Source organism: Lytechinus pictus, chromosome 10 (assembly GCF_037042905.1).
Source record: "Lytechinus pictus isolate F3 Inbred chromosome 10, Lp3.0, whole genome shotgun sequence".
In the NCBI taxonomy this organism is placed as follows: Eukaryota; Metazoa; Echinodermata; class Echinoidea; order Temnopleuroida; family Toxopneustidae; genus Lytechinus; species Lytechinus pictus.
This window is the reverse complement of record NC_087254.1, coordinates 12,210,392-12,221,032: the sequence shown is the minus strand read 5'-3', so window position 1 is coordinate 12,221,032 and position 10,641 is coordinate 12,210,392. Positions and strand designations below refer to the sequence as shown.

Sequence of the window (10,641 nt, the reverse complement as noted above, 5' to 3'; positions counted from 1 at the left end):
GATGCTATACATCAAAAATATAATTAACAATGCACTCATTATCAGAATATATTTTGCCCTTTAAAAACTACTTATTTCATATCAATTTCAAATCAAATATTTGTATCTATTTCAAATGTCGTTATAAGGTTGTTTTTTTTATTATTACAGGTATATATTATTCAGGATGTAAGTATACTATAGTCTTACATGAATCAATGAAAATCACAATAATTTTTATGTACAAGTCCATGATATAATGCCGCTGAAATCAATGCCAAATTTTAGGAAAATAGGTGCTTTATATACACAATGTACAAAAAAGGTATGTGATTAATACTCACAAAAGAAATACCCATAGAGCGATTGGCAAAATACTGAATTAAAGAAGGTCTTTAGTACGAGGAAGACGATACAAAAAAAAAGAAAAAAAATCACTTCAACAAACCTTTCGATGACCTTAGCATTTTGCAAAACTAGCCACAGAATTCCCAAGTTAGCCATTTCAGAACATATTTTCTTTGCATTGATAAATAGAATGGATACTAATTTTCTATTTGGCAACAATATATTTCTATTATTGCTCCAAGATCCAATTAATATATGCCATTTCTCAACACACTACACACGGGTTAAAATGTGTCTAAGAATTTTAACTTTGTTGATTGAATGCTATATTATTTGTTCGCTTTTAGAATACAATACACGTAAAATGATATATACCAAGCCAACAGAAATACAGTATGTGCATTATTTCTTTTCACCAGAAATATTGGAGGGTTCTGAATTGAATAAAAATCACTGTGAATAGCTGCCAGAAAAGGTTTAAAGCGCAAACAGTATTGCTTTATAAAAGTGGGGGGGGGGGGGTGGAGGATTTGTTGCGTAGCTACAAATTTGCATCTTACTTATCATATGCTTCAGTTATATGTGAAAGAAGCATACAACATAATAAAAATCAATTTTTTCCAAATGTATACAATACTTCACTCCCATGCTAAACTACTAAACTAATTTGGAAATCATTCTACACTCTATGACACATCCATTTACAAATAATACAGACGGCACACTTAGATGTTAAAGATAAAATAAAATACAAAGACCCTATTACATAGGAAATTATATATCATAAATGGTAAGATAAATATTCAAAAAAAAGATTAAGGGTTCCGTGACATTTGCTCTGGTGACAATTGCTCCGCTCTAAATTCCACACACCAATCGAATGACCAACTTCAACCCTGGGTTTAACACTATACCCTACCCTAAACCTTGACATAAAACCAAATTGCAACCCTACCTCTAAATCTTAGAAAAATAGAGCCTGGAGCGATTGGCGCAGGGGCTAATGTTGTGTCACCGGACTAAGGATAGTAGACTGTACTGCAGAAAGGAATGTATAACTTTGTTTTCCTGTAGATTGTTACAAAACTTCCTCATTCTATTTCATCTGATTTCATCTCATTGATATGGTGGAGCTTTTTGTGTGCTGTCGCATGCATGACCTTGAGGCAAAGTAAAAGTAGTCCATGACACAATGAACATACCAACGAGTAAAGCACTCCACATATGCAAATGAAATACATGTACAAAACAGTATGGGAATTTGTGTGCCCTTGACCATTTGGGGTACTTTTTTTTTTTATTAAAAAAAAGCGTGTTGTTGCTCTATTCACATACCCCTCCCCCAATTTCAGACATGACACGGATTCTAATCCTCATTCTCAACCAGAGACCCAATCATCATCATATCCACAACCCCATGTCTCTAGAGAAATTGAAACACAAACGTTCATCGAAGGACAAAATGTTTGTTGGCTCATTTGATTTAACTTCCACTAGCATAACTGAAGGGGGGGTGTCAGAGTCCCCCCTCCCCCAAGCACCCCCCTCATATAAAATCAGATTCCCATATTTCAATTATAAAAAGCACAAGCAATGATAAGTAATTTGTACATTAATAGGAATCAAATTAAATAACATATCATGAATATTATTATTTTTATTATTATTAAGTATATTTCATGATTATACATTTCAAAACATAAACCACCATTATGGCAAGATGGCTAAGGTCTCACTTGAGGAAATCTGTACATATTTTTTCTTTATCAAATAAAATATTAAAGGTAAGAGAAATTAGTTGCGCCAGCAACTATTTCATGAGAAAGTCTTTAAAATCAAGGTTCATTGCCACCATACTATCATTGATCTAGATCTGGTACATTGAAATAAACTTATCTTTGTGAAATCATGAACTCTTAGCAGAAAAACATAATTCTGATGATAACCAACACAAGAAAAGCATATGTGGGGACAGTTTATTAATATTGCTCGGAAAAATACCTGACATTTTATGGAATTCTGTGCTTATTTTGCTCATTTCTCAGCAATTACACAGTTTTTACCGAGTCATTATTATTTTAATATTGTTTAAAAAATTATACATACAATCACTTGGGTGGTCATTTCATTGGATTTTGTTCAAACTCATTTTGAGATCGATACCACAAATGCAGGTTCCCATTGCCATTTCTCCACAATCAATTTGAAAACCATCTATACTGTATAACGATTTTATTCAGGTAATATATGCACTACTAATAGTCACTAAGAAAGAAATGTTGGCTTTTTTTTACACCTTTGCATTTCATCAAGTTTAATTCAATATTTTCATGATTTCATCTGCTTTCATGGATAGAAGTGCATAAAGCTTACATAGTACTTTTTTTTTTCTTTATATGCATTTTATATTCTATCTACAAAAAATATTTTCACTGCATCAAAAAATTTTTACATGTATCGATGATACTGTATATGAAAATAGAGTAATATCAACCATGTTTGCATTCATTTGACTTACAGATGTGCAGTTGGAGTATGTGATTTCAGCTTTTGAATATATGAAATTCTTTTTACATTCCCCAATGGAATAACACACACCCAGAATGTATTACATGACCCCTTTTTTTATAGATTTTATCCTATTTCTTCGAAAAGAGCGAATTCCATTCTTTTCAAAAGGAAATCAAACGATCATTCATTATTCTGAGCATCTTGGAAACAGAAGAATTTCACATCAGAGCAGTCTTACAACCCAGACATGATGCTATTAAAGTTATCCAGCGATATCTTGCGATGATGCCTTCTCCGGTCTCGACCCTTGACCACTTACTTTTAAACCCTTATTGAAAACACAACTTTTCATTCATCTATAGCTCCAGCAGGATGCAACTGAAGTAAACCACAAAAACCTCCAAAAAATCGGCCTTCCTCTGAGGGTTCCATGACATTTGCTCCGGGGACGATTGCTCTGCTACAAATTCCACACTTACCGATGACTAGCTTCAACCCTGGATTAACACTATACCCTATCCTAAGCCTAACCCCAATCTCAACATAAAACCCTATAGCAACCCCAACCCTAACTCTTAATTCTAGATGAAATATTTATTTATTTATTTATTTATTACGTCTTATTTTACCAGGGTGACTCTGTCAGTGGTTCAAACACTGTTATACTTAGAGGCCCTGGAATACAATAATAAAAAATACATTAGAAAACAATTACAGAACATGCACATAAAACTTATTGTCATCTACATATAGTTCAGTGGAGTGGAATCAGCAACCACATGGTGTCAGGCACGTGAGCAAATAAAGCCCGGAGCGATTGTTGCAGGAGCAATTGTCTCGGGAGCATTTGTCGCAGGAGCAAATGTTGTGTCACCCTTTTGAACCATACCCCTAACTTCTACCAAGTCATGAATAGGCAAATGAGGTAAACTCCAAATGTCCAAATCAGAATCGTCTCTGGTTCTGACAGAATCTGTAACATTGCCCATCTTTGGCCTTTTCTTAAACCCTACCCCAATCCTTGTTTTGATATAGAATATGTCCACATCAGAATCAAGTATGTTACTGACAGGATCTGTTACATCTCCCATCTTTCTTAATCCCTACCCAAAATCCTTGGTTGATATTGAAGATGTCCCTACCAGAATAGTCTACAGATCTGAAAGGATATGTTACCTCTCCCATCTTTGTCCTTTTCTCAAACCCTACCCCAAATCCTTGGTTTGATACTGTTAGATGTCCACATCAGAAACATCTCTAACAAGATGTCATCAAGATCATAAAGAACATTTCTCCTCTTTGGCCTTTTTTTATTTATCCCCAATCCTTGTTTTTGTGCAGATGATGTCCACATCAGAACTGTCTATAGCTCGGACAGGATGTGATCCAGTTCGTCCAGTAACATCTCGGCGTGCTGAGACTGGAAGATGAGGGCGGGGCGGAGACGAAGAGACTGCTTCCCACAGGTACCCAAGATGAAACCTAAAGAGGGGGGGGGGAACATCATAAACAGCAGTAAATCTGACGAATACCAAATACTCTGGGATGGTTGCTGACGTGTCATGAGAACGTTATGGCCCAGTGGAATCTCAGCCATGGGGTAATTTCCTTCCGCAAGAAATTGAACCGCAATGTGCTGCAATCAACCCAGGTAATGTAAATAGAAACCGGCAGGACAAAATTCCTTTAAAACAAAATGCCGAAATCGATTGCAGAGCTTAGCCGGGGTAATATAGGAGCGGCTTGACCACCTAACAAGGTGGATACGTGCGCTATACAAATATCCTATATCATTATTATCATGATCCAAGGGATAAATAAGTGCATAGACATTTGATCAGAGCCGTGGAAGAGCCGTGGTGTAGTGGTTCTGACCCTCGCCTTGTAAACAGAGGGTTGTGTGTTCGAATCCCACCGCGGTCTAGTGTCCTTTGGCAAGGCGTTAATCCACACTTTGCCACTCTCGACCCAGAGGCTAAATGTGTACCTGATAGGATGCCAAAGATATTGTATGTTTGATTTTGCCAGCGCCATAATGAGGCTGCAATGAATGCTCCCCAGGGAGTGGAAATTGTGCACTTTTTGTGCGGGATTGAAATGAATCCAATGACCGAGGTAATAATATGCTGTAACACGCTTTGAGCCATTCTGGGAAAAGCGCTTTATAAAAATTGGCTATTATTATTATCATTATTATCATGTGGTTTAGGGTTTGAGGCCCCGTTGTACAAAGAGTTACGATTGATTGTAATCAAAGGAGAACACCCCAAATTGTCAAGAAATCAATGAATTTATGAATTTATGCATTCATATCTAGAATTTTTTTTGAACAAACATGCATTTCGTATGTTGACTTTGCTGGCTTGCCATAGTTACGATTGATCGGATCAATCGTAACTCTTTGTACAACGGGTGTTGCTAGTGTCCTTTCCAGAGACAAAACTTTACCTTCGTTTTTACACATGATTAACTCTTAGTATAAATTTACTCCTTGAAATGTAAGGGTCGGTTTACAAATGCACAGGTGAAAGGGTGTATGAAGATGTAGTGCACCTAGGAGTATGGATCATGGTGTAACAAACACAGGGCTTCCCGTTTGCTGGCACACATATTGTAAAACACTGAGCACATTCCGATAAAGTCATTGCTTCCTAAAGGATCAGAGTAAAACCCCCCTGGCATATCAACTTGCACTGGTTTTGTTCTAGGGTGAAATCTTAAAACAAAATCAAGTGCATTGCCTAAAATAAGGGCATATGATTAGCTCAAAACCAAGATGCAATTGATTTCTGGAGTTACAAATCTTCTTTCAACGGGCCCCAAAACAAAAGAAATGTGTTTAATCAAATGTTTCCCTTCTTCTGGTTACCAAAATCAAAAAGAATGGTAGAACATTCATACATCAAACTCATTGATAATTAATTAACACAATTCCTAAATCTGTCCGTGATGGCAGCTAAAGGAAATACATTTGTGCTGAAAAGTTGGTAAACCCCACCACGAAATGCAGTCCTTCATACCGAGTGTTGAATGTAGACAACACTACCATGTTCAGCGAGTCCCAAGAAACCAACTTTATAGAATTTAACATTTTATCACCTAGCTTCACAACCATATAAAACATGGCAGAACTTGAATACTTAAAATGTGTTCATTTCTGACGGGGTTCACTAACTCTTGAGCACCACTGCATAATGGCAGGAATGGGGGAGGAATTCCAGAAAGGTCAAGGGATGGTTTGAGGACTAAAAAGATAGGATCTATAAAGCACAAAATGGTGTGTTTACCTGCTTTCCTTCCTCTGGTTACGATATCAGCTGCAGTCTCTGGAGACGAGAGGTCCACAGCAATGAAGGTGCCCATCCCTCTCGCCCTGGACAGGAACTGAGGATACTTGGCCTGGTATCAAATTGAAGCAAATCATTATAATGAGATTAGAGAAGTTATACAATAGTATTATATAGTATTATATAAAGTCTGTGGACTGAAAACATTAATAAAAGGAACTGAGCACTTCGGGCTGGTATAATCTATATTATCAAGCTTCGTAATGAGAATAGCAATTTAGAATCATCCAGTAACTCTTTTTAATACTGTATTTCAATGCCTTTAAACTCGGCAATGCAACATATACCTGTACGCCCAGAATCCAAGCTACCTGTGAGAGATACGATTTTTGGACGATGATGTTAAAAGTTGGTCCTGGACGTAAATAATCATACCTGATTGATACTGTCTGTAAAAGCTCAACTACCCCCCCCCCCACACACTTTCAAAACAAGGTTCTGACCTGCAGCTCCTCCAGTCCGCTCAAGATGATCTTGCCAGAGTTCTGGACCACTTCCAGGAGATTGTCCTTCTTGATGGTGTCTACGATCGCTTCCAGCATTATCAACTTGGTGGGCTCCCCCATCCAAGTATTGAACACCTGGTACGCCTATAAAAAAAAAAAAAATTGGATCATGGTCCCGTAAACATCTTTCCCCAGTAGAGGGCCTCCTGACTCGCAATCCCTAACACAGCGGATGGAAGATGAGTGGATTGGCACTGGGCTAGGGATTGGGATTCAGGAGGCCCTCTAAGTTAGCTTTGGGAAAGAAAGCTTCCATACATCAATGTCCAATCTGTACTGACGGCACAGAAAAGTTGTTAGCGCTAACAGTGCACTAACAGAGTGTCACAACCGGTAATGTGGCAGCGATGCCTAATGTAACAACAATACATTACTTACACATTCAAATTAATGTTTTGACTTCACAATCCGAAAGATGTGACTGGGCTTACTGTTAGTGCTATGTTAGGCTAACAACATTTCTGTGCGGTCAGCACTGGACTATAGGGGTTCTTGCTTATCCCCTCAAGTCTCTCTCTCACGCATGTCTAACAGCCTATTGCACACAGCGCTTGTGATCTCATGCTGAGTCATGGAAAAGACTTTACGTAGCTGGTCTCTGAACTTGGCATCTCTGTAAATATAGTACAATAAATATCATCAAATTATGAAAATCATTAAAAAAATATTTCACAAATATTTCAATGAATGTTGAAATTTACCAGCTTAGGAGCAAACTCTGGCTTGTAGTAGTAGCCTCCCGTGATGAGTTTCTTGGCAAACGTGACGACGTCGGGTGCCTCTGGCAGGTTCCACTGCTCATGGGCCCAAATAGTCCCAGCTATACCTCCTCCCGTCTGCACTTCATCCACCACAAACGCTGCTCCAGCCTACAAATTCAATTTTCGGGTTTAATCCACTGATTATTTGATTATTGCATTAAAGATTACAAGAACAAGAGATATAGAATACAATTATAGAATACAATTTGAGGACATATATTATTGTTGTGAGCATATTGTCACAATGCCTAAGATCTATGAATTTTGCAAGCAGGTATGAGAGCCAAGATATAGTTTTATTACAATAATCCATTTTTTAAATAAAAATATCGTTACATTATTTCTTTATCTTTCGTATAATTGTTGAAAAATCGAAGGAAACTTATGTAATCAGCTCTTTAAAATACGCTAGCTGTCAATTTAGAGCACAGAGCAAAACTCTTCACTTTGAGGCAGCCCTAAAAAAAATGAATTGTATGCAAACAATATGCTTTGCCACTGAAGAATATATATGCATAATAGACTTTGAGGAATGTTTGTGATATGAGTCTCTAAGAATTCATCAGCTTATTTCACACTCCAATCACTCACAACTGCATGAGAAGAATATTTAAATTTATATTTACCATCAATGCATAGAGAACGAATGCAAAAAACATAAGAAATATGGTATGCAATACATAGACAAAATTCTGACATTATTGGATTCTCATAATTTCAGCACTGATGTTATAATTCAAGTTAAACCTAGCTTCAGAATCTGGGCCCTGGATCCTTTTCCATAAACATTTGTCATAATTACAAATGCAGAAACTCTATAACAAATTGGCTATCAGCCAATCAGAATGAAGGATTTCAGTAGCTTTTAACCATTATTGCACATTTGTTACTGGAACAGATTTCATGAAATGGCCCCCTGGAGTGTTACCTCTTTGAGGATCTTCTGAAGTTGAATGAAGAAGTAAGGCGTAGCATGGTGATCTCCTCCCTCAGCTTGGACCGGTTCCACGATGCAAGCGGCGACAGGTTTACCTTTAGCTGCATACTCCGCTATCTTATCTCTCACCTAAAATAAAAGACACAAGAAGCTGGCGATTAATCAATGTGACTGTTCATTATTATGTTATCTTTCTTCAAGAAGACACAACCAATATATTTTCTGATTTGATGAATTTGAACAGCCGATACAGGTTCCACGATGCAAGCGGCGACAGGTTTACCTTTAGCTGAATACTCCGCTATCTTATCTCTCACCTAGAATAGAGACACAACAAGCTTGTGATAAGTGCAATATGCGTAGGGCTTACTGGCTAAATGCGCATTGCTGCTGCACATTTGATGCGCGTTTGTGGGATTTCGCTTTTTGCTTTCAATAATTCTTTCTCATTTTCATAGATAAGCATGGAAAAATTTATTATTGTTCCAATTTCCACTAACTACCCCGGCATTGTACAACACAAATAAAAGAATACTCTTATTCGTGCAATGATGCAACATTTCGCATTTGGTGAAAGAAAGAAACACTCTACTCTATTCAACGAGGCATAGCCAAGTTGAATAGAGCATCATAATTTCATCTAATGTGAAATCTCGCACCATCGCACTCATGCCTGTTCGGTATTTGTATATTAAGAGCTTACGTACCATCTGCAAGCATCTATCCTCCTCTACCCTGTTCTCCTGTTCATACTGGTGTAGTGGATACTTGAGAGCTGGGAAGTCTGATGCAGGCCAGTCAAGGGATGGAATGTCCACCTTGTGGATTGGTTTAGAGTGGGTCAAAGACAGCATCCCTACAAACATAAAAACAATTTCATCATCAACTCTAGTTAATCTTAAACAAAATACTCTGACACTATTATTTTAACTATGGATTTCAAAAAGTAACACAAATCTTTAACAGTAGATTCTATCTAAAGTTATCATCAATTTTGACAATCATAATTACAATGGCTTTCTTGAGCATCAAAGCATGAGAAAAGGGCCAAGTAAAAAATAAACACACAATGTATACAATGTAATATTTTAGCACAGAAAACAAAACAAAAGAAGAATACAAGATTTTTGAGGGATAACCAAGACTAGAATCTAATCAAAATCTGAAAATAATTTAAAAAATACAACTACATTCTTGATAAAAGACAAACAAAATAAAAATACATTTTAACTTTTAAAGGCCCCCCATTTTTATACAAGAATTAAACAGAATAATTCAATAATTATTAACAGAAAAATTGTACATACAGTACTGACATCACTTTTACAAAATTCTAATTATATTGTAGAAAGAATATATTATCTTGTTTCGAAATGAAACAAATGATGAAAGTAAATCAGAGTTATATCAAAGATATAATTTATCAGACCATGCCAATGGCATTAGAGCTTAAAAGGAAAGTGGTCAAATCATTATTTCCCATTCTGTATAATAAATAAATTGAACAAGCTAAAAAAGTTTAATACTGCCCATCTTGAATATTGAGATGACCAGTGATTTGATCAAATGTTCAGTGTTTAGGTGGTCTGACTTTTCTATATCTGTTCAAATAATATATTGTTTTTCAGCCTGGAGTACCTCTTTAATAATAATAATAATACTACTAATAATAATAAAGGTATATTTACCAAGGGTAGCCACTTCAGTTCCGAAAACTGTTCTCCCAGCGGGCCCTGCTATTATTACCCGGCTAAGCTAGGCTACCTATTCGGTGCACACTGCTTTTTTGAGGAATTACTTCCTGCCGGTACCCATTTACCTCACCTGGGCCGAGTGCAGCACACTGTGGATGAATTCCTTGCTGAAGGAAATTACGCCATGGCTGGGATTTGAACCCACGACCCTCTGTTTCAAAGTCCGGAGACTTATCCACTGGGCCACGACGCTCCACAGTTATTTATAAACATATAAATAACAGAATGGGGGTTATAATGGGGTAAGAAAGAGATGAAACTTGGAAAGAAATAGTAAAAATCCTTACCAATAGTTCTACCATGGAAAGCACCATTAAATGACAGGATTGAAAGATCTGGCGCACCTGGTAACTGAAAAAATCAAAGCATATTTATTATATCAAAATATTAGTTGTTCAGGAAGGAATAGGAATATGGTTTATTTACTGATAATAGCAGGCTGTAGGCTGAATTACATTCAATTTACAACATAAAGAAATACAATCGAGAAAATAGATT

General features: G+C 36.7%; 1 protein-coding gene across 1 annotated transcript in view; it reads right to left on the bottom strand.

Moving 5' to 3' along the window:
- Nucleotides 1-2,420: 2,420 nt before the first annotated feature.
- Nucleotides 2,421-10,641, bottom strand: part of LOC129269117 (4-aminobutyrate aminotransferase, mitochondrial-like) — a 45,018-nt gene continuing 36,797 nt past the window's right edge. Inside the window, exons 9-15 of the mRNA XM_064105348.1 lie at nucleotides 10,431-10,494; nucleotides 9,097-9,245; nucleotides 8,381-8,518; nucleotides 7,393-7,560; nucleotides 6,629-6,775; nucleotides 6,126-6,237; nucleotides 2,421-4,320 (exon numbers count right to left, since the gene is read on the bottom strand). Coding sequence (XP_063961418.1) covers nucleotides 4,202-4,320; nucleotides 6,126-6,237; nucleotides 6,629-6,775; nucleotides 7,393-7,560; nucleotides 8,381-8,518; nucleotides 9,097-9,245; nucleotides 10,431-10,494 — 897 coding nt within the window. The 3' untranslated portion in view covers nucleotides 2,421-4,201. The remainder of the gene's footprint in view (nucleotides 4,321-6,125; nucleotides 6,238-6,628; nucleotides 6,776-7,392; nucleotides 7,561-8,380; nucleotides 8,519-9,096; nucleotides 9,246-10,430; nucleotides 10,495-10,641) is intronic.